At 38.1% G+C, this 24,259-nt stretch overlaps 1 protein-coding gene across 3 annotated transcripts; it reads right to left on the bottom strand.

The window, feature by feature from the left end:
• Positions 1-7,728: 7,728 nt before the first annotated feature.
• On the bottom strand, positions 7,729-13,347 carry galr2b (galanin receptor 2b). 3 transcript variants are annotated; one of them, XM_053492712.1, is made up of 5 exons: positions 13,166-13,347; positions 12,038-12,125; positions 11,587-11,641; positions 9,853-10,233; positions 7,729-9,480 (listed from the first exon to the last, which is right to left on the bottom strand). In XM_053492712.1, the coding sequence occupies exons 4-5, from the start codon at positions 10,224-10,226 to the stop codon at positions 8,718-8,720; spliced, it is 1,137 nt and encodes a 378-aa protein (XP_053348687.1). In that variant the 5' UTR covers positions 10,227-10,233; positions 11,587-11,641; positions 12,038-12,125; positions 13,166-13,347; the 3' UTR covers positions 7,729-8,717. The 3 variants fall into 3 exon arrangements, with proteins under 3 accessions (XP_053348687.1, XP_053348689.1, XP_053348688.1); XM_053492714.1 differs by lacking the exon at positions 12,038-12,125 and having other exon boundaries at positions 13,162-13,347; XM_053492713.1 differs by lacking the exon at positions 12,038-12,125.
• Between the last annotated feature and the right edge of the window lie 10,912 nt (positions 13,348-24,259).

The raw sequence follows: 24,259 nt of genomic DNA, 5'->3' as shown, positions 1-24,259 counted from the left end.
AATTTTACAAATTCTCCATTCAGGATTTCTGAACTTTTTGTTACCATATTACCATAACCTAAGGGGTTACAATAGGGTAACAAAAAAAAAAGGGGGAACCTAAAGGTAACCTGGGTAACATAAAGACCTTGGGTACCTGTTACTATTTTTAGGGAATTTCTGAAAAAAAAAATTAAACATGACTATGACTAGAGGCAGAAACTGAATCATATGTGCGTGTGAGTGTTGGGAATAAAAAATGGGTTAGAGAGATTCTATATAATATTAATAATTTTTTTATTAAACATATGTGCAGATTTAAAAATGAATATTATGTAGGCAGTTGAGGCTCTTGGTTACTTATCAGGCGGTCAGGGGTTTGAGCCATACAGTAGCATCGTTAGGTTGTCACCTTTGGGTCCAAAATACTATTTATTATTTTCTCCAAAGTACAAACTTGTACACACATAATAATCACATATTATTGTAGCCCAGTTTGTGTTGAATACTGTGTAATCAGATTTTAGCTGTTAAAATTGTATGTTTGTAAGCAACTAAAAAATGCACAAATGTCAGGGCCTCAAAACACCCTCAGACTCCAGATGGTTTTTAATCCGATTCCCATATAAGCATTTAAAGGGAAAGCAGAACCCACTTACAGAAAGGATGATCTGTGAGAATGGTATAGAGCGGTCAATAATGTGCAGAAAACTGACCATTTAAACTGTAGAATTGATATTAATAAACACATAATTACAGTAATTCACTTTAAACTGAATAGTTTCATTCTGTGTGGTTTAGATTTTTTCTTTATATGGATGAATACCATGTGCAGTCCACGTCATAGGAAATTATACTAACCGATCGGGACACAGCCCCAAAATCTGCTCTGAATTTCACTTTTCACAATGCACTCCCTGCATGCAAACATGAAAACTTTGGACTAAAAAGTGTGTTAGCTTCTTTGTGGATTTCGGCCTTAATCTTGAATACCATTTTTGCACATAGCGTGCCGCAGTGTCTGTCCTCAGTTTATAACAGTTGCCTAGTGATTTGGTGAGACTGTCAGTGTCTCTGCAGAGACTCCTTAACACCATCCATCTCTCTTTCAATCCAAACATACGTTTCTAAAGAATCAACTGTAAAAAAAATTGAAACTTGGGGAAACATATCAACTAAACTCTATAATGCTTTTAGAAAATTTAATATTTCAACTGCTTAGACTTTAGCTTTGTCTGTTTTATTATACTTTCTTTACTGATTATGAGGAGCTCTAAAAATGTTAATTAAGAAACATGAAACTCAAGTATTTTTAAAATATTTTTACTTTGCATGCCATTAGTCTCTGCGTGACCCCTTTACCATGGGAATCAGAATATATTAAAAGACCATTTGAACTATGCAAAATACCAGGCAGATCTCCTTTATTATGCTTCCACACTCTTAAGTGTACTTGTGGCCACATTAATTAATACACTCAAAAGGCGAGGAAAAAGAGCAACCATTTGTACACTTAACATATTTTAATTGTGCAGAAAGAAAAAAGCTTAAAGCTCAAAGCGTAACTCATTGTGTATTTAGCTGTCCTAAATGCATACGTTGTAATTTTATGTAAATCACTGTATAGTTACTGTACACACACATGGCGGACCCTGCTTAAGGAGAGAGTGTGTTTTTTTTTTTCGTCTTAGAGTTTAAGGTTTAAACTGAGGTCAAGCACACATCTTAAAAAAATAACCTAGACTGTCACATGATCATTGTTGGATTTTGCTTCAGCATCTGCGATTTTTTTTTCCCATCTTTTGATCATTGCACATTTTATCCTTTTGATCTGACCTCTGCTCAGTTTATAGATATTCCCTGTCTAGGTGATGTCTGTTTGCTGAATGCCTTTACCTCTTGGGTGCTTATCGTTTTGGCTATTGCTTAACACGATTGAACTGTTTTCTCTGCATGCCTTTTATTAAATCTCAAATCATCAATACAATGAACTATGGAACATCAGGCCAGGGTAGTGAAACTGCAAACCTATAATAAATATTTGGAACCATGAGGTGATAATAGTTTGTATGTCACATTGAATTTCTGTCTTCTGTATATTTAGGGAACTTGTTAAGCGTTATGTGTAGTACTCTGAATCAGGAGAAGCTGATAGTTATTCTTGTGTTGAAATAGGATGAAAAAAAACACACTTACTCACTTATTTATTCATATTCACTTTCTCATTCACTCACTTATTCATACACACCCAGTCACTCACTTGTTTACTGACAAACACTCACTATCTCACAGTCTTATTCACTCAGTCAGTCACTCACTCACCTCTCTACCTACTAATATAGTTACTTACTTACTTGCTTGCTCATTCACTCACTTACTCACTTATTCATTTATTTATTCTCATTCACATACTCACTTACTCACCCATCTAATCAGTCTCTCACTTAACTGACTTAATCACTCACTCACTCACTTACTTACCCATTCACATGCCCATTCACTTACTTACTTATTCGTTCTTATTCATACTCTCTCTCTCTCACTCTCTCTCTCACTCACTCACTCACTCACTCACTCACTTACTCACTCACTTAAGGACAATCACTCACTCTAATGTCTTTTTCACTCACTCACTCACTCACTCACTCACTCACGCACTCGCCTACCCATATACTTATTTAGTTACTTACTTGCTCACTCAATCATTTATTCCTATACACTCACTCACTTATCTTTTAACTCACTTACTTATTTACTCATTTTTTTTCTAACTGTATTTACTGCATTTACTTAACATGTGTCCATGTAATGTTTTCTGACTCTGGATTAGGGGAATTCCAGTCCTTTTGATGTGCTGTTGTAGATATGGCCGTGACACATATGAATTAAAACCCAAGAGCGTATTCAGAAGCAGGGAACCAGCAGCTGCAGCTCTTCTCTGGATCAAGATCAAGTGAGTGGCGATTCTCTGTTAGAATAGCAAAAACATCTTGGGCAATAATCGGTCTCAAGGAGACAACTGAGAAGTGTTTATTTATATGTGGGGTTCCGGAGGTTCTGTAGAGTCTTTTCATAGACATGATACGTAAGAAGATTCATGACTTTAATCCACTGGGCCATAAAAAATGCACACATTTAACCAGCTAATTTTAAGGAGTCCACTAAATAACACCCTCTTCTCCATTTTAACATCTGATGACATTCCGAGAGCACAAGCCAGCCAGTATTTTTGCCAAATGCTACAATTTTAAAATTATATGGTGCTCTAATGACTAAAATAAATAGGAACAACAAAACAGTGCCTTCTGAATAACAGAAAATGACAGCAGACGTTTAATTATTCACAATTTTTTACCCATCCATTAAAGCTGAAAATTAGTCAGCAGCTCTAAATTACCCTGATGCCCCAGCCCCCTTCCTCAAAATGGAATAACTGCTTGTTTTCCATATAATACTGGATCCACTTCTACCTGAAGATGTAAGTGGAACCTTTTGAATTTGTCGTTGTAGTTTAGCTGTTGAGAGCATGTTACTAATATAATACACATTGACTTCTGACTGATAACGCATTGTATAACCATAAACTCAGTAGTGGAGGATTTGGCCAATGTCGTGGTCCTGCTTTTTTTGGTGCTTCTGACTTGTGTATATTAATGATATTTCCTACGTATCCTTACAATACACAACATATTACCTCTGTGTCCAGATTTCACAATAAAGGTACAAAATAAATTTTACTAGGGCTGAATTTTGCTTTAAATCCAGCAAGTGTGAAATCACAAATAGACCTACAGATCGATTCAGGGATCAATAAGACAATCACTGGCAATTCAGACAATTACTGTTTACCTCGCAACTGTATAACACAAAGGAAATACAGTGCCGTGAAATGTATTTGCCCCTGATTTTTTAATTTTTTTCATATTTGCTATACACCTAAATTATTCAAATCATTAAATACATGTTTATATTACACAATGCAAATATATTACATTATTGCAAATATATTACATTACATTTTTTATATTGCACTTAGGGCCTGAAGCCAATCCCTGGAGGCATAGGGCATGAGTCAGGGTACACCCTGGATGAGGTTTTTTATATTACATTAAAATATATATTTTTTACATCACTAAGTAAATCCAAAATGTAGTTTTGGAACAATGATTTAAACAAGAGGGGGGGGGGGGTTGTGGGGGTTCACAGCCGTGTATTTAATTACATGGATTAAGATAGAATATGGTTAAAACTGAGTTGGCTGTACACGAATGCTTACTTACCCACGCCCTACCTAAACACAGTATGATATGCAGTGAAATACTTATATGACTGCCCATACTGAAACTCGCTTTTGGGTTTGTCAATGAGGCACAGCTCCACACACACATGTTCCCAGTAGTGGAAAGGAAGTTAAAAGTAAAAAGCATGAAAAATCATTTATAGTTGAATTTGATTTCCACCCATTTGGAAGCGGTTGTGAATGCGGGCCGAGTTTAAAAATTGTGACAGAACAATTCCTTCCCGTTCCCGTCCCATCCTCCCGATCCTACGCCACGTGATGCCGACTTGTGGGAAATGACACCTACTATGGGAAATCAACATGGTAATACTGTAGTGCTTATGTTAGTTTCTTTCAGGAGAGATAAACTCACAGATGACAAAACAGTAAAATTGCTCTTCTTTTCATTTCAGTACTGTGTATTTTATCCCTTTTTATCAATCCCAGTGATCTGTTATCATCCAAATGTTATCACATTCACATTTCATACAAACTTCAATAATTCTTTTGATTGTGTAAAGCTGCTTTGTGGCAATGTCAATTGTTAAAAGTGCTATACAAATAAAATTGAATTAAATTCAACTATTTGCACTAGAGTACAAATAAGTAAAAAAAAAATAGAATAAAAGCGTACTGTATTACAGACTGCTGATAAGCGAGAATGACGGTGATGTACTGCTTTTAAGGATGATAAACACTTATCAACATGTTGTGAAAAGAATCTGTCTCAAAAAGACCCTTGAGAAGGTCTTGTGTATTTGTGTAAGGTTCGGTTGATGCAAATCTTGTCTCTTCGTGAATTCAAAACATTCTTTATATTTTAAATGAAATATTATTGGGTTCAATATGAATTATCATTAATTAAAATATCTTGAATGTAAGCAAATTCAATGAATATTTTTCTAGATTTATTAGATTTACAGCAGGTTCGCTATTCCTACAGTACTGGCCTCCACATTCATTAGTGCTGTTTTGTTACATAATAGTCAAATCAGTGCTGTGCTGTGGAAGAGGTGTGTGTTGGTGAGGGTGTGGGCATAAGATCATAGTTTGGTTTGTGTATGAAGGATTGAGTCAGAGCTTTGAATAGTAGAAATGATAGACACTTGGGTAGGATTTACTTACATGTACTTTGTCTTTCAGGAAGAGGCACCAAGGAGATAAGAGTATGTGTGGCTGAGTGACATGAGAGTCAAACCTGTGTTCTGTAAGAATAGAAGTACTCATTGAAGTTACAAAAAACACTGGAAAACATAGAAAGAAAAAAGACAGCAAAGAAAGTGTGCCTCCCTGAAATAGGAGTAAGGCACATATACCATTAAGTAGAAGCACTGATGTCTTGTGGACATCAACAACACCTACGTCAGCAATGCGTCATCAGGCTCTTGAGCTCAGTGTGGAATAGCAATGCTGCTTTAAGGCCCACCTCTCTGCCTTCACCAAGGATTGACAGGTGTTTTGAAACTTGGTGTATCCATGGCATCAAAAAAGTGGCACTCGCAAGTACAATCAACACCATTACTTTTCCACCCAAAACCAATCCTGGTTTCCGCTGTGCTCAATGGTCTATCCAAACATTGCGCTCTTTTATCCATCACTTTTTATTAGTAGCTATGAATAGATTATATCAATGTGATTTAGAACAAAGGAAAAAATTACCCAGTTGTTGGTTTCAAGGAGCCACAGGGAATTCCCATGGCATGGTACTTAGGTCTGCATTACACTGAGTTGATCCATTTATATTGCTTGTTCATTGGTGTGCAGAATGCTACTTACTGTATGTCAACTGGTATATCTTCCAGTCACCCCATTGGTACTATAATCTTTTAAAATGTTTTTCCCTGTGGCTTTGCCAGTTGTATATCCCCTGCGGGGGTGGAGCTGGCATACATTTCAGTCAATCTTGGTCCCTTGTAGAGGCCATCCATCTTGTGTATCTCATATGACACCATATTTAGGTGCCCCAGAGGTGGGAGGAACTTACAGCCATGGGAATAATCAAGGAGTCGCACAGCCCTGCTCCAACACTATGGTTTTGGTTCCCAAGGTTAACGTGTTAAAACGATTATGTGTGGACTTCAGAAAAGTCATTGCGGTTTCGGAATAGGATAAATATTCAATGACATGCATTAACGAACTGCTCGACTGGTTAGACTTGGCTGGCTTTTATTTGACACAAAAATTGACTACAGGATATTAGTAATAAAGCAAAAAATAAAGAAAGCACTGTTGCAAGCCGGCCCCAATTTCCGCATTCAATTTTAAACCCTAAGAGTGTTGCCAAGTCAAATTGGAGAAGAGACACAGGGAAGTGCCTTTTGGTGTGTGGTTTGGTTTCTGAACAGAAATGCTAAAAGAATGTCTCCCATGAATTTGAATGTCATAATGGAAATATAATAAGAACAGAAAGGCTATTTAGGAACACTCTTCTAAAAATAATGCAGTGAGTATCTTGGGCAGACAAATGCTTTTTTTTTCTCTCTCTGGCCTTTGCACCATTTTATTTAGATTTTTGGACAGACAATAAAAAAATGATAGAAATTGACAAGAAATTAATGCTATTTATAATATTTAAAGAGTGTTTCTCGTTTATCTGTATAATAAGTACCCAGTTACCTTTACGGGAAAATATATTAATGCAATCTATTAAATAATACATTCCCATATATAGGAAACTAGTGCTTATATTTATTAATATATTGCAATATATGAATGGACCATGTATATATATATATATATATATATATATATATATATATATATATATATATATATATATATATATATATATATATATATATAGTATCAGTTAGTGTAGCAACGAGGAATATTAATATAATATAATATAATATAATGTTATAGAAATATAATAATATTATAGAATCTTTTTAATTTTCCCAGGAGATTAGAATCCCTAGATCATTTAACATTGGCAGTTAATATATGGAGAAATATAGCTTCTTTGCGTAAAGCTAAATTGGTATTATAATGACAGTATGAGGATAATGGAATTGCAGATTGTGTTCTTTCTTATTCTTTAACCTTTCATCAGTGAGTCATGTAGCTAAACTCATGAAGGAACTGTCTATCCACTGATTATTTGTACTACAATCATACAGTAGGGTGGCCGAAGTCTATTCCAGAGAGCTCATGGGGCAAGGTGTGGGACGCCCTGGAGGGTATGGACAAGCACAAAAACACACAAGTTGTAGCTTGACAATATGGACAATTTGGAAACACCACAACAAATATCTTTGAACTGTATGGGAAGAGTTAAGCACCTGAAGGAAAGTCACCAAGTGCAAACACCGGTCCGTGCTTACAGATCAGTGGTGAGATTCGAACCTCCAACCGAGGAGATGTGAGCCAACAATGCTTACAACACCCTAAAGTCACAGAGGAACCATTCTGTTAATATAATAATCCTTTTATTGAAATCAACCAACATTAAGATGTATATCGCAACTCTGTACATATTACTGATTAATACTAAAGAAAAACAAAAAACAGAGGTAAGGCAATCATAACCACAACCTCAAAAGGTTGTATCCAACCGGTATAAAAGTGCAAACTGGGGTGAGCCCATTTGTTTAAGCCTATATAGTAATGTAAATTGGATGTAAATTGCACTTGCTAATTACAGTATTAATAAAGTCTCTGTAAGAAGATTACAGGCAAGCAGAGATAAGTCAGGAAATCACAAGTGCCTAAAACGCAGTAAACTAGAAAGAAATTAACATTAAACAAACACAGACTTCTTAGAACATTAGAGCGCATTACATAGTAACCATCTGCAGTTATATCACAAAATTGTTTAATCGTTACAGAAGCATTATGCAGTGCAACACGTCCAAACCGCCATTAAAATAGATATTTGCAGCTTTAAAATTGCACATTTAGAACACGTTTTAATACTTACCAGCCCCCCCCCCTCCAAAATCCCCCCCAAAAAAATCATCAAAATATTTTTTTTCTTTTTTTATTGAAAAATATATTGTCTGTTTATGTGTGTTTTTAAATAATTAACACTGCATTTTTAGGTAAACATTGTTTATAGTAGTCAACCTTCAAGCACATGGGTGGTGTTCAGTGCCAGTTGTACAGTAGTTACATTAATTTCATGATTCAGTAAGGCTTGTATAGCACCAGCACTTAGTGCTGTTTTTATGGTAGCTTATGTTAGATTAATTTGGCAATTAAAAATAGCTCTCGATGAATTCAAACCTAAAATCAATAAGTTGATTAACTGGATGTTTTTCTATTATGCTTTGCATGTATCTCTTTTTTCTGTTTGTTTAAATCACTGAATGCTTTACTGTGTTACTTGCTGCATTGCATCTGTTCCAAACTCTTTCGAAAAGTGAAAGAAAAAAAAATACCACAGTATGTACCATGAAAATTGTTGTCTCGTTAAATTTGTGCCCTTTGACAATTGGTGCCACCCAGCTTTGACCGTTGCTCATGACTGCTTCTGGCTAGGGAGTGTTATATTCATAGTGGCATCCTGGGACTCTGTAAGGGGGCGGTCAGTCATCTCACGCTCATTCTGTCTCCCGTTCTCTTCGTTCATGTGTGATACCTCCGTGGAGGCAGCTTCGAAACCAGGCACGGTGTTAGCCAGTTGCACCACGTGCACCTTATTGCGACCCTTTTTGCTGAGAATGCAGCTGAACACCTTCTTGAAGCCCTTGCGGAAGTGCTTGGACACCAGCGCATAGACAATGGGATTAAGGCAGGAGTTGGCATAGGCCATGCAGTGTGAAAGCAGCCTGAAGGCGTAAGTGGTCTGGTTGAATGGGAAATCTCCGTACAAGTAGCACAGGATAACCACGTGGTAGGGCAGCCAGCAGATGCAAAAGAGCACCGTGACGATTATGATCATCTTAGTGACCTTGCGCTTGGCTCGCTTAGACTCGGACATGCCATCCAGTGGGTCAACGGCTGTCCAGAGATACTTGATGGTGCGTGTGTAAGACAGGCTGACGATGAGCACAGGGATGACATAGCCAAACACAAAGGTGCACGTATCCAGCACTTTGCGGTTGTGTTCCTCCCAACCAGGAACACACACGTTGCTATTTTCGAAATCAATCAGGTCATAATAGCTCAAGTAAGGGCCGGCGAATACAAGAGACAGACCCCAAATGATCACCATGGCAACAACCGCATTACAGGGCGTTCGTAATTCTCTTGAGCGCAGTGGGTAACGAATGGCCAAATATCTGCAAAATAAGATGCAGGCAACATCATTTCAGTAATTAGTCTACTTTCATTTCACTTGACATGGTTTAAAACTCATTTTAAGTCTTCTGTGGCACAAAAGAAAAAATGCATGCTTTTCATTTCTTCCTATTCAATCTCGATTCTACTAAACTTACAGTTTAACCATATGGGATTAAAGTGGCAACAGGCTGTGATGATATGCGGCGTAATCTTTTTTTTTTTTTTTACTGAGGAAATAATTGCCTTTGGGGATTCTCAGCCTCTACTGACTAGCATTGTTTTCTCCACTAAATAGACAACTGTCAAAATAATTGTCCTCCCACCAAAGGCAAATGCTTAGAGCAGAGAGATGGCTGAGCGGACATACAGACCTGTCCACAGAGACAGCAGCGAGGGTGAAGCTGCTAGCGTACATGGTGAGGTTGATAAAGAAGTGCACCACTTTGCACATGAAGGAGCCAAATACCCAGCCCTCCAGCGAGTAGATGGTAGCCTGGAAAGGCACACAGAATATGATAAAGAAGAAATCGGCCACGCTGAGGTTGAGGATGAACAGGTTGGTGGTGTTGTAGCTGAGCTGACCGCTGCGCAGGAGCACAGCGAGCACCAGGCTGTTGCCAACAGTGCCCAGCAGAAAGATGAGTGAGAACACTACGGACACAATGACGCTAGCCGCATTCAGCTGGTAGCTGTCCGAGGCGTTCCAGTGGCCCATGGCTTTACTCAGATCCTCATGGTCAGACATTGTGTACCTTGGATATGAAGAAATATAATTTGTTATTAGGAGATAAGTAGACTGCGTTCCTAGATGCATAAAGCCACATGGGAGTCTACGGCCATTATTCAACACATGACTATTCAACACACATTATTTAACACAGTCGCTTCTACACTTAAACACATGGAAAATTTATTAAGTATGAGACTAAAAACAAGCTAGTTTTTTTTTTCATATTTGAATATGAAAAGTAAGGAGATACTTAATGTAGGATGGGCGTTCAAGTCAAACCAGGACTTGGGATGAAATTTCTCATAAAGGCTTCAAGCACAGTACTAAGACTCCTTACGCAGTAAAATATTTGAGTGCAAAACAGTGCAACCAGTCTATGTTGGTGAATGATGAACCTGGCTGAGGTTGTTCAGAACCCACTCCAGTCGTTCCTGTGAACATTCCGTAAGTGGAACACCTGATAATTAAAAAATGAATGGATCATTCACTATGAATCTGTGGGGACTGTGCAGACAATCATTCACCAACACCACTTGCACGTTACATGAGCATTTCTTATAAAGTTCTGAATGCTTGGGCCGTTAATGGAGTTCCTGGGAGGCCAGCTTTTCAGATGTGAAGCAGGCAGTCCGATCATGACACCGGTGTACTGATGGCTCACTTTCTACCTGGATGGCATCCAAGCACTAGTGAAATGCTGGGTTTTGTGCATTAGTGTAGCAGGGGATTATATATAGAGAGAAATAAAAAATAACTTTTACTCCTACATTTATTTTCTGTTATTCTGCACAATCTAAAGTCCTGGTTTGACTCGAACACTCTTGGTAGTATTTTACGGAGTTGGATTATATTCGTACAATAAAAATGCACTGCGAAGGTCCAGATTTTTTTACATTTATTTATGTATTTTTCAGTTACAGGTGTACACGTACAGTACATGGTGGCAGAAATTTCGAAAGCCCTTGATCTGGAGAGATGATGAGGAGACAGACAAAAGGAAGTAGGAATAGAATGAGACATGGCACGTTGTATCAATATCAGTCTCTATACATGAGCAGTTAGAAATAAGATCTAACACATGGAGATGAGATATGGTGTGTTCTGATTAAAGCAAAACTGCTGTATGATTTGACACGTTTGATTGTTTCGAGATTACTGAAGACACAGATTATGATTAGATTAGATTAGATTAGATTAGATTAGATTAGATTAGATTAGATTAGATTAGATTAGATTTAGGCTTTGATACACACAAAAAGACACGTGATAATGAAAACTCTATTAGAATATGAAGAATCTAAGAAAGGTTGTTGCGTGAGTCATAAATGTGCAAAGTTCAACAAGAAGAATGAGCTGAAAGAGAAGGCAATCATACCAGCGAGTGCTGTTCAACTGTTGAACATTTTCTTCACCCTCGGAAATTGATCAAGCTGTGAAAAAAGACAAGTCCTTTATCTTGTATCTGCTGGAAGCAATTACTGGTCATGGGTTAAGAAGAATACTTTTCCATATTCCTGGGTCATTTCTCAGCTATATGTGGCATCATGTTACAACAGAACTTCAAAAGCATAAAATAATAAATTCTTTATAGGTGACGGGGAGTGGTAGTGCTGCAGCTTAGTGCTGGAAAGAGGCTTAAGGCACAAACAAAGATGAGAATTGTTTCAAAACCTTGGAGAATTTTAATTGAACAAATGAGGTTAATAAAAAAAGGAAATCGTACTTGCTGTACCTAACAGGTTACAGTGATCAAAACAATATCGTTAACAGAGGTCACCACATTTATATTGTATTTATTGGAAGCACTAAGTAACACGATGCTAAACCTGATGTATATGCCATGCTCGCTCCGTAATTTATGACGCTTTCTTCTTCAGTGTCTGCATATTAATGTGCATGGATGCTGGTGCAGTTCTAAAGATAGTGGATAAACAAAGCAATGATGTACTGTTGTACTGCTTATATGTTTTAGCAATAATTTACTGTATAGGCAAAAATCTATTGTTTTGAAGGAAGTGAAATGATTTGCTTGTGAGACGAGAAAATGAAAGTCAGCCGTGAATGTCAAGTCAGAGCATGTGAATGCAACTGCTGAGAAATCTGTGGATTTGACGAAAGGGATTAGATATGGGGGAAGGGTGGGTGGGAAAGACAGAAGAGGGGGAAACGGGTAAAAGCAAAGCAAAAAAAGACAGGAGGCGGTAATTGAGAAGCAGCAAGTGAAAAAGGTACAAAACCCAACGCTGTCCTTTAGAGCCGCGGCAACAGTCATCCGTATTCCCGCCTACACAAACCTCCTAAACCGTAGTCATAGCTATACATGTACAGTAACTAAACTGAATATAAATATGTAAAACAAGATGTCAGGCTCAGATGAGCGCTGACTTAATTCCACTACAGTGGCGGACACGGATTATACCGTTCCATTAGTTTTTAACCATCTGCTGAGTGATTAAGTTCTTTGACAGCTTTTATTAAGGTCCCTCTTGATGAAGGGATGAAGGCCCCTCTTGAGACGACAATAATCCAGAAAGTCAATGTGGTATTTGACTTTTCTCACCACTTTCCCCATCCCTGTCTCTGGTCACGTCTGTTTAAACACTCCAAGCTGCTCCAGCACTTGTGACATCGAGTTAACACATACGGCAAGTATTGAAATTCTTCCTCACAACTGAGTACAACGTGATTCGATTTCTCTTAGGGAAGGTTGGAGAACTGATCCTGCTATTAAAACGTCAAAACGGCTGAATTTACAACATAATAAATTGTTTTGCTCAGTGTTCTGGACTAAAGCAAATGAGTAGCAATGCAAAAAACAGAATCCTACATCTAAGCTTTACATATCTACAATAGAAATTTGATGTTGTCATGATAAGTGATGAATAAGACCCATTTCCACCTAGCATTAACACAGAAAAATATTGAGTACATTTCTTCCAGGACTCTTTACCTACTCGGATGTTGAAGGATGCACCATAACTAATTATTCATTGTTGAGGTTCGTTGTCACGTCCATATCCTCCTTCTGATATTCCACTCATACAATGCTGAAATTTCAGATTTTTCTCAAAACTTAAACAGCATCTCTTTGGCTCCTGATTACTATTCTGGCTCTGTGTGTTATTCTGTCCATCTCTGCCTCGCACTGTGTCTTGCTCTCTCTCCCTCTCCTGCCTCCATATAGAAGCTCCTCCTCCACATTCTGTTCAGCGTTCCCACATCACTGCAGAAGGAAGGCAGTAACTGAACAGAAAGAAGGTGCAGTGCTTCCAGCCACCCACTCATGAGAGAGAAAGAGAGAGGGAGAGAGAGAGAGAGAGAAGAGTAAATGACGGAAAATTTTTAAATAACTCCTAAACAATATCGTTTCTACCAAACCTTAGGACTTGTCTCCATTTGTCACACCCATCATAATCCTAAATCTTCCATTATTTAAAGTGCTGCCTATAGGATGTCTGAATCTGTTGTGGCACCTGCAAATACGGCCATTATTTCATTAAAGGTCAGGACCAGCTGTGATGTTGTGTTAGCTGCTTTGTCGATTAGTGTGTATCTTTTATTCTTGTCTGACTTTAAAATGAATACTGCATGGATTTACATGCACTGCTTCACCGAGCTCTACTTTTATTATGGTCACTGGTGTTTCTAGCGTAGGCACTGACCTCGACTTGCTGTTGCACCCATTCTTTTATCAGCTTCAATGCTCATGAATGCGTAAGATTGACAGTCTAATGTTCTGTTGCTGTATGCAATCTCGTCTGAATTGTCCGCTACGTTGCGTGGTTTCATTGCATCTCACAGTTTAATTCATTCCAGTCCACTCTAGGAAAAGTGCTCCCGCTGTCCCACTCTGATGGGCTGGACAGCTGGGGGGTGTGTTTTATTTTGTTTAGATGATTTTCTTACTTCAACAATGCAGCAAAGTGCCTTACACTCACTCAGACACTCACTCTTTGTGTATATCGTTTTCTCCTGTATGCAGGGTCATGGGGGGCATATTCAAGGAGACTTAGGGCATGAGGCAGGGTACACACTGGACACAGTGCCAATCCATTTCAGGGGATGCACACATGGACACACTCACACGCTTATTCGCACATCTATCCATCTATTCAGTTCATCATATTGCCTAGGTTCTGCTGAAAAAAATAATACATCACTCCATACCACAAAATCCTGAGCTCTATATGTGTTTATTAAAAGATCAGCAAACAAATATGCTCAGCTAAAATGCTCTGGGTTTTAAGAGCTGCTCTGCAAAAAGTCACTGTTTGACCTGAACGCCCCTCATATTTTATATTTCTCCTAGAGGAGTCATGTATTTGCTTGTTCAGAGTGACATAAAAAATCTTTGTCTTATTTATAATCCGCTTGTGTAAAGCTTGTGTTTGTGTAAGCAGAACTGAATTGAAAATTTCTCCATGATTAAAAAAAAAACACAAGCACTGAAGCATCTTCTTCTTATAATGTAAATCTACCTAATCTTGGTCTTCTTAAGCATAAATTAACACGAGGGAAAGAGCATGAAACAAAGAACAATATTTATTTTTTCCAAAATGCTCCATGAATGAGTTGAAAAAATAAAGTACTGGTATATAATAATAATAATATAAAAAAAAAAAGATAGAGAAAGACAGATTTATATAGCATCCTCACCCAAGCAATGTGGTTAATGTTTTTTACTGGTCATGCATTACAAGACAAAGCATAAACTTACTGTTCAATTAGATTGCACAAATTAGCATTACATTATGGAATCTGTTTTCATTAATGATCTCTGAATTCTTGAAGACTGGAAACCAAAGGCCATTGTGCTGGATGTTATTGCTTTGCTATGGAGCAGTGGATACCATCGAGCAGTGTTGCATGGGGACAATACAGACACTGATTACCTGCTTTACCTAAACCTTGTGTGACATTAAAGAGAGACAAGATCTATTTCAGGAGACGTGTAATGCTAGATTTTTTTTTTAATCATATACAGTATCCAATGCAACCACAGGGGGGCACAATCCAGTGTCTTCTTGTGCCAGTCCCAAGTCTGGATAAGGAAGGCAGGAAGGACATACAACGAAAAACATTTGCCAAATCAAATGATGCGAATCACTAAGAGGACTTCCATACTGGATCGGTCGTGGCGCGGGCTAACAATGATCGCCACCGGTGCTGTTGATCTACAGGGGGCCGTTGGAAATTGGGCTACTATTGGTCAAAAAAGGAGAGGAGAAAGGCTTGTTCGTAGGCAGAAAGAGAAGAGGAAAGGCAAGAGTTTAGGAGTCACAGTAGGGACTTTGAATGTTGGGACTATGACAGGGAAGGCAAGAGAGTTGGTTGACATGATGCAGAGAGGAAAGGTGGATGTACTGTGTGTCCAGGAGGGGTAGCAAGACCAGAGCCTTAGGAGCAGGGTTCTAGTTGTTTTAGAGGAGTTCGTAAGGAGACTTGATGGTGTGATGTGCAATGTTGTTAGTGGTTATGCCCCATAGGTAGGATGTGAGTTAGAAGAGAAGTAGAAATTCTGGAGTGAGTTAAATGAAGTGATGCAGAGCATCCCCCAGAGGTGAGAGAGTGGTGATTGGTGCAGACTTCAATGGACATGTTGGGGAAGGAAACAGAGGTGATTAAAATGTAGTAGGTAGGTTTGGTCATCAGGACAGGAACATAGAAGGAAAGATGGTGGTGAACTTTGCAAAGAGGATGGAAATGGAAGTACCAAAAACTTTCTTCCAAAAGAGGCAGGAACATAGGGTGTCATATAAGAGTGGAGGCAAAAGCACTCAAGTGGACTACATCTTGTGTCGACGTTGTAATCTGAAGGAGATCAGTGACAGGATGGTGGTGTGTAAAATGGCCCTGGTGGTGAGGAAGGTGAAGAAGACAAAGGCAAGCAGAGGACAAAGTGGTGGAAGTTGAAAAAGGAAGAATGTTGTGCAGTTTTTAGGGTGGATTTAGGACAGTGTTGTCAGGAGGTGCTTTCAGTTGACTGGACAACTACAGATAAGGTGATTAGGGAGACAGGTAGGAGGGTACTTGGTGTATCATCAGGGAAGGGAAAAGTGGACAAGGAAGTCCGGGAGTGTATACAGGGAAAGAGGCTAGCTAAGAAGAAGTGGGACACTGAGAGGACTGAAGAGAGTAGACAGAAGTACAGGGAGATGCAGCGTAAGGTAAAGGTAGAGGTGGCAAAGGCCAAACAAAGAGCATATGAGGACTTGTATGCTAGGTTGGACAGTAAGGAGGGAGAGGTGGATCTGTACAGGTTGGCGAGGCAAAGAGATAGAGATGGGAAGGATGTGCAGCATGTTAGAATGATTAAAGACAGGGATGGAAATGTACTGATGGGTGCCATAAGGGTGGTGGGAAGATGAAAGGAGTACTTTAAAGAGTACTTTTTAATAAGGAAAATAAAAGAGAACGAAGAGTAGAAGACCTGACTGTTGTGGAGCAGGAAGGAGCAAAAATCAGTAAGAGGTGAGGAGGGCGTTAAAGAGGATCATGAGTGGAAAGGCAGTTGGTCCTGATGACATACCATAAATACGGAGGTATGAAAGTGCTTAGGAGAGGTTGCAGTAAAGTTTCTGACTAGTCTGTTTAACAAGATTTTGGAGAGTGAGAGAATCCCAGAGGAATGGAAGAGAAGTGTATTAGTGCCGATTTTTAAGAACAAGGGGGATGTGCAGAGCTGTGGCAACTACAGAGGAATAAATTTGATAAGCCATACTATGAAGCTTTGGGAAAGAGTAGTGGAAGCTAGGTTAAGGGCAGAGGTGAGCATTTGTGAGCAGCAATATGGTTTCATGACCAGAAAGATGCAGTATTTGCTTTGAGGATGCTGATGGAGAAGTACAGAGAAGGTAACTGGGAGTTGCATTGTGTCTTTGTAAATTTAGAGAAAACGTATGACAGGGTGCCGAGAGAAGAGCTGTGGTATTGTATGAGGAAGTCTGGAGTGGCAGAGAAGTATGTTAGAGTGGTGCAGGACATGTATAAGAGGTGTGACAAAAGAGTTCAAGTTGAAGGTGGGTCTGCATCAAGGATCAGCTTTAAGCCCCTTTTTGTTTGCTATAGTGATGGACAGGATGACAGATGAGGTTAGACAGAAGTCTCCATGGATAATGATGTTTTCAGATGACAGTGTGGGGACAGGTGGAGAAAAATCTAAAGAGATGGACGTATGTTCTGGAAAACGGTGGAATGAAGGTTAGCCTTAGAAAAACAGAATACATGTGTGTGAATGAAAGGAACCTAAGTGGAACATTAAGGCTACAGGTAGCAGAGGTAAAGAGGATGCAGGACTTTAAATACATAGGGTCAACGGTCCAGAGCAACGGAGAGGGTGAAAAGGAGGTGAAGAGGCGAGTACAGGCAGGTTGGAATGGGTGGAGAAAAGTGTCAGGTGTGTTATGTGATAAAAGAGTATAAGCGAGAGTGAAAAAGGTGTTCAAGACAGTGATGAGACAGTGGTGAGACCAGCGATGGTCTACGGCTTAGAGACAGTGGAACTGAAAAAAAGACAGTAGGTAGAGTTGAAGGTAGCAGAGATGAAGATGTTGATGTTCTCTTTGGGAGTGACAAGGATGGATAGAATCAAGAATGAGTTGATCAGAGGGACAACCCATGTTAGATGTTTTGGAGATAAAGTCAGAGAGGCCAAATTGAGGGGATTTTGGACATGTTCAGAGGAGAGATTGTGAGCATATTGGTAAAAGGATGCTGAGGTTGGAGCTGCCAGGCAGAAGGTCTAAAGGAAGCCTGAAGAGGAAATGTATGGAGGCAGTGAGAGAGGACATGAAGTTAGTTGGGGTAATAGAAGAGGAAGCAGAGAATAGGGTTAGGTGGAGGCAGATAATTCGCTGCGGCGACCCCTGAAAGGGATTGGCCGAAAGACAAAGAAGAAGAAGATATACAGTATCCATTCCTGTTAATTCCCACAGAATGACAAGTATGAGTTCAAAGTTAATATTAATATCGTAAAAAGAAATGTATACAATTACTAGGCAAGGCATATGCATCTAATTTTAATGATGAATATATCCGAGAGGGGTTAACTTGTACATTTAAAATTAGTCCAAGGTGTTGTCTGAGCTCTGAGTCCGATGGGCCTCCGGGAAGGAGCTGCTTATTCTCTCTGTGTTGGAAGGAAGGAGCTGCTGCTTATTCTCTCTATGTTGGCCTTCAATGATAAAAGAAACAAAAGTCTTAATTAGCTTTATCAGGAACATTTCAAAGCACATCATTAGGCTGTCTGAGCACATACCTACTCCTTTGTTCAAAGAAAATTTTGTGTCGTCAAGCTAAAGTCTCCTTAATCTCTTTTTGATGCTGCATTTTAGACAGATTTTTTTTCCTGAAGTATCTTCTTCTTCAACAACATCTTTCACCTAGAGAGCACCTTAGGGAGTTCCATAATTTTAGTTGCAAAATTGTGATAATTAGCCTAAATTGTTTTGCCATTCAAGTCTAATCTCGAAACCTAACCAAATTGGACAATATCTGAATCATCTGCACCCAAAAAAAGCATAAAAACATGTGCTGTCATGGAAACACATTTCAGAAAGCCTAGAAAAACCAACTATTGTTTCTGCATACAGCTGTATATGCACCAAGGTATCTATCTATCTATCTATCTATCTATCTATCTATCTATCTATCTATCTATCTATCTATCTATCTATCTACCTACCTATCTATCTATCTATCTATCTATCTATCTATCATGCTCATAATTCTTGTTTCTGCATATTTTGTTTCCAAAGAGCCAGACATTTTTGTATTTTAATGGAGTCTTCAATTCAACTCACTTTTTTTTTTTTTTTACTTTTTTTTTTATTTAGCCACTAGAACCAGAAGATACAAAAACATCACCCCTATCTTATCCACACTGCATTGGCTCTCAGTAAAACTTTGCAGGGATTTTAAAATACTACTCTTGAGCTATAAAGCAGCAAATGGTCTCGCACCACAGTACCTGAGTGAACTGCAAGTGCTTCAATCAAAGCATGCATGATGCTTCTCGGTACCTCATATTATTACAGACAGCAGTTCTCTATTGTACACTGTTTATGCCTTACCCATCACTTTGTATGCAGGTTATTTAAAAAAACTTAATAAAAAAAAAAAAAAAAAAAAAAAAAGACAGCAGTTCTCTGATAACTTGTGATTGCAGTCACTCAAAAGTCCAGGACTGGAATTTCTAAAAATAGCTTAGTACCTGGGTTTCCAATAACAGAAAGGCGACGCCATGTTAACTTAAACACCTCTCTTGTTATACTGAATTTCCAGCCTCAGTATGACTGCTATCTGATATCTCCCAATTTAGGATGAGTTTCCTGTTGAGCCTGGTTCCTCTCAAGGTTCATTCCTATTCCCGTTTTTTTTTTTCTAAACTCAGGAAGGCTTGCTCCTAAGGAATAAACTGATTATAATAATTTATACATATTTCCATAATGCTTCTGCAAAGGTGCTTTGTGACAATGACTATTGTTAAAATCATCATTTACACAAAATTGAATTAAATAGCCTTGAGAAATAGATCTCCAGGCTTCCTGAAGGATTTTTTTTGTCTCTCATTTTCAGTCCAGTCCCTGTACCTAAGCACTTTCAGAGGAATGTTTTTTTGCCTGCATTTAAGCCACTCAGTGACCTATGGCCTTGTCCACACGTAGTCAGGTATTTTTAAAAACTGAGATTTTTTACACATCACTCTGTCCACACGACCTACATTTTAAAAATATCTTTGTCCACATAAAAATAAAAAAACGCCCTGTTAAGTGCTGTTAGGAGCCTCCCTAATCAACAGGGGGCCAAACAGACAAAACATCATTACCTGTTACGCTTTGTAGAAGTTTGACAGATTTTTATACAATATGTATTAGCAATGAACTTCATAGTCTATTTAGGCACCTTTGTTCATTGATTAATGTGCGTGTATGTACACAAACGTCCAGCAAGCAACATTAATAAAATCACTAGTTTACTGTACATACTGTACAGTACATCCACCATTGCACAAAATATCCTCATAAACAAAGCTGACGTCAAATCAAGGAGACTAGCACACAGACAATTACGTCATCGGCACAAGGTGACGTTACAACAAGCCAAAATCTCCGTTCCATCTGTCCACACAACACCATTGAAAACGGAGTTTTGGAAAATCTTCACTTTGGACAGAGTTTTTTATAAGCTCAGTTTTCAGTGACAAAAATGGCATTTGGGTGTGTACGAAAGGGGAAAAAAACGCAGAGAAAAATCTAAATACCCGGCTACGTGTGGACATAGCTTATGGATTATTCAAGCCTAAACAAATAACCATGAACCAGTGAGAAACAGGTGCAGATGATGACAGATGATCAGTCCGGTGATTAGAGTGGTTGAAACAGACGGGAGGGAAAATGAGGTTAAGGCCATAGGCTACAAACTTTTTAATTATTTAGGCACTTCACAGCCTTTTGCAGTAAAGCATTTGTTCAAATTTCTTTAATTTAATCTACATCATTTAATCTAATTTAATTTAATATGAAGAAATGAGACACTAATAAAGTCTCATTATTTAAGTTTTAGTTCACTATCCAACTAAACTTGTTTCTATGACAACATACAAGGTGGGTTTTATCATTGTTTTTATGTAACTATTGATTTGAGCACATTTGATGAACACATAAGTAGTCATATATTAGTGAAGTACTGTTTTTATTTATTTCAGTTTTTAAGAAAGCAGGTTAAAGAGGTGTGGGTGTCAGTAATTTGACTCTGTTAGTTAAACAATTTTAAAACTAAATGGCTTTTATGCTATCACAGTCCGAGTCCTGCCTCAGGGGCTTTGTGTGTGTGTGTGTGTGTGTGTTTTGTAGGTTCTCCTTGTGCTTGATGTCTTTAAGGTGCCCTGACATGCAGATTAGGCTGAATGACATTTCCAAAAGTAATGCATTGGCACACTGTGTACACCACCTTGATTACCCCTGAGTTTCCTAGGATAGGCTCAACACTGTATGTGACCATGTACAGGATGAGCAGTATAGAGAATGTATGAATGAGTGAATGAGGGACTTGATTTACAATGTTACAGTGTCAGTAATTTACAAAATGATAACCAAATTTGTAAGCAATAAGAATCCTGGGTGCATCACAAGGTCAGCTTTAGTTAATCCAGTAGCTGGATGACTTCTTTCTAGTTAAAAGGCTCCTGTTGCTACATCATCATCTAGTAATTTCCATACATACAGTTTTTCTCCATTGGTTTATTTATCAAATATTTAAAGAAATTCATATATGGTATTCATGGTATTATGTTCTTGACCAATTTTAACAATTGAACAGACAGTTGTGCATGCGAGTACTTATACAATGAAATCATGCTGACATGTTTTGGAGAGAATGATCATTAGACTGAGAATCAACTAATTAGTTTAGATCTACAAGATCTATTCATTTGGAAAATGTGCCAATATGTGGGCAAACTGTATAACTGTAGGCTACTTGTACTTAATCATTTGCAAAGATGCACTGAGACAATTGAGACATGTACTAAGGCATTTGCCATTTGATAAAATGAATGAGAAATGCCATTCTGTTGTGAACATTTGCCAAGAGGTTTGGAGGTTTGTCCATGTTATTTTGAGAATGTAATTTCTGTTTCAAGAAATGAGCCAAACCAATGGAGAAAAACTGTAATACAGAGTAAACTGTTATTAGCGATTTTGATTTTGATTTCTGCAGCAATTACGAATATTTAAAGCTGACCCTAGACATTCCACCAATCAGCAGTTAAAGTATGTATTTTTGTCTGGATTCAGACATGCAATTGTCTATACCCACACCTCTTTGTAATCAATGTAATTGTAGCTATTTAGATGTCAGTTTGCATGGATAAAACAACAACAACATTCCCTGATTTGTCCCCCTTTTCCTAGGTTTGTATTAGTTGGTTCTAAGATTGGTTACTAGGTTACTAGCCTAAGCACTGCCAGGTTGTCTCTATTACAGTTTTTTTACAGACGCTAGGACACATTTCTCAATACTTAGGTCACTTTTGCAAAACTCTTCACACAATTCTCCTAACTGACTTTTCAGCTTGGCAAAGCAGTTAATTTCACATTCAAAATGCACTACAACTACCAAAACACTTTATTCAGGTCTCAAATAAACTTATTCTTCCAGAACACTAGCAAAGGTTGACAGCCGACGAACACTTTGTCACCCACAAAACAATGACCTAAAAAACACTAACAACATGTAGAATTGCACAGTGTTTTCTTGTGTGGACACATCTCTGTTATAATTGCAATATATATAGTTTATATCTGCAATATATGTTACTGGAATGAATCAGACATTATGCAGAATTCGTCAATATTTTATGTTGTTTATTTATTTATTTATTTATTTATGTATTTTTTGCACCAAGTAATACTAAAATTATTTTTCTTACCCTTGTGTAACCGTTGAGTCCTAAGCAGAAATGAAAAAACAATTACACAATTTTTTTTTTTTACTTCTGAAATGTGCAACTGAGTCAAATGCCCTTGCAGAATACAAGTTACCTGTTGGTTTGCCGGAAAACTCCAACAATAGATGCCACTGTAGAGCGTTGCAGATTTGACTGCACTCTCTGACCAGCCTCTCTCATTGAGAGACCATGATTTACTTTACATGATCAATTACAGTAGCTCTGATCTCATCTAAGACTACAGCTCTTGATCTTCCTCTTATTCTTATTCTTCCACCATGCATACGTATTCCTCGCCCCCTCCCAGCCACTTTTCTTCCTCTTTCAGCCACTTCTCTATTTCTGGCTGGGTCCATGTTTACATCACAATACAAACCTATTCAGCAGTTGTCTCCGTTTGTAATGAAATTGAAAGAGTAACACCTGTGTAGATGTTCATCTACAATGAGAATCAGCTGTGGCTGGTTAAACTGCATTTTTAGATTTAAATATGTTTCAATAAAATATTGCCGTTGAATTTTGCTGTCTTATTCAGTTTTGCATTATGTTATTGTTTTGAACATAAGTTTAACAGTTTTGAAAACAGTATGTAAGCACATGCAAAGTGTCCTGTATGTACAAAGATTTTTCGCAGTTGTTGTGTCTGAGTGAGAAAAGAATTCATGAAATTTGAGAGATGTAGTCATTGAATGCATTTTGTGCCAAAACAATGATAATTGATCCTCAGTTTAGCCCACATAGACTTCTGTTGTGCTCGCTGTGTGAAGAGTTTTGCAAAAGTGTCCTCTGCAATTTATATAATGTTACAAAAAACATAATTAAGTCATAGATTTTATTTGTCACATATGCATTACTACACAGTGAATTTTTTATGTGCATATTCCAGCTCGGGGTGTGGGGTCAGAGCCCAGGGTCAGCCATAGTACAGACTTCTGAAGTAGGGAGGGTAATTCATCCATCCATCCATCCACCCATCCATTCATCTAGAAACCTTTGTAGTCCAACTAGAGACCGTGGAGGCCAGTGGTGATTGTATTTATTGTGAATTTTAGAATGCCAATTAGCCAAATCTGCATGTCTTTGGACTGTGGGAAGAAGGCAGAATACTCCATGTACACAGACCCAAGGCGGGAAAAGAAACCTGGACAATGGAAGTGCTAACCACTAAACCACCGTGCTGCTAGAGAGGGTTATATGTTTCAGCAAATACAGATAAGAAAAGCTAGCCTAATAGCATTGAACAATGTGTGAAGGACGTTGGACAGTGGATGCTTATTAACTGATATCCTGATAAGACAGAAGGACAGGTACTAGGGCCTTATACAGCTAGAAGGGATGGCCTTTCTGTTTCATCATGTGCAGCATTAAAAGACCTTGGTGTGACTATATATTCCTATAGTCTTTCAGTTATAACTCATGTAGATCACATTACTAGGAAAGCATTTTTTTTATCTTAGAAATATTGCCAAGGTAATATATATATATATATATTTTTTTTTTTTTTTCACTACATGAGGCAGAAAGATTATTATATGTCTTTGCTCTTAATAAAACCTGAAAATATGACCACACTAAAGTATTTATTTACACCGCACTGGCT

The sequence above is a fragment of the Clarias gariepinus genome, chromosome 3 (assembly GCF_024256425.1).
Source record: "Clarias gariepinus isolate MV-2021 ecotype Netherlands chromosome 3, CGAR_prim_01v2, whole genome shotgun sequence".
Classification (NCBI taxonomy): domain Eukaryota; kingdom Metazoa; phylum Chordata; class Actinopteri; order Siluriformes; family Clariidae; genus Clarias; species Clarias gariepinus.
The sequence above is the reverse complement of the archived record's forward strand: the minus strand, read 5'-3'. Positions and strand labels throughout refer to the sequence as shown.

Coding starts and splice junctions, on each gene's coding strand:
- galr2b (XM_053492714.1), bottom strand. CDS start 10,226: ATGTCTGACCATGAGGATCTGAGTAAAGCCATGGGCCACTGGAACGCC. Junction 9,481..9,852: donor GCTGCTGTCTCTGTGGACAG/GTCTGTATGTCC, acceptor CTTATTTTGCAG/ATATTTGGCCATTCGTTACC.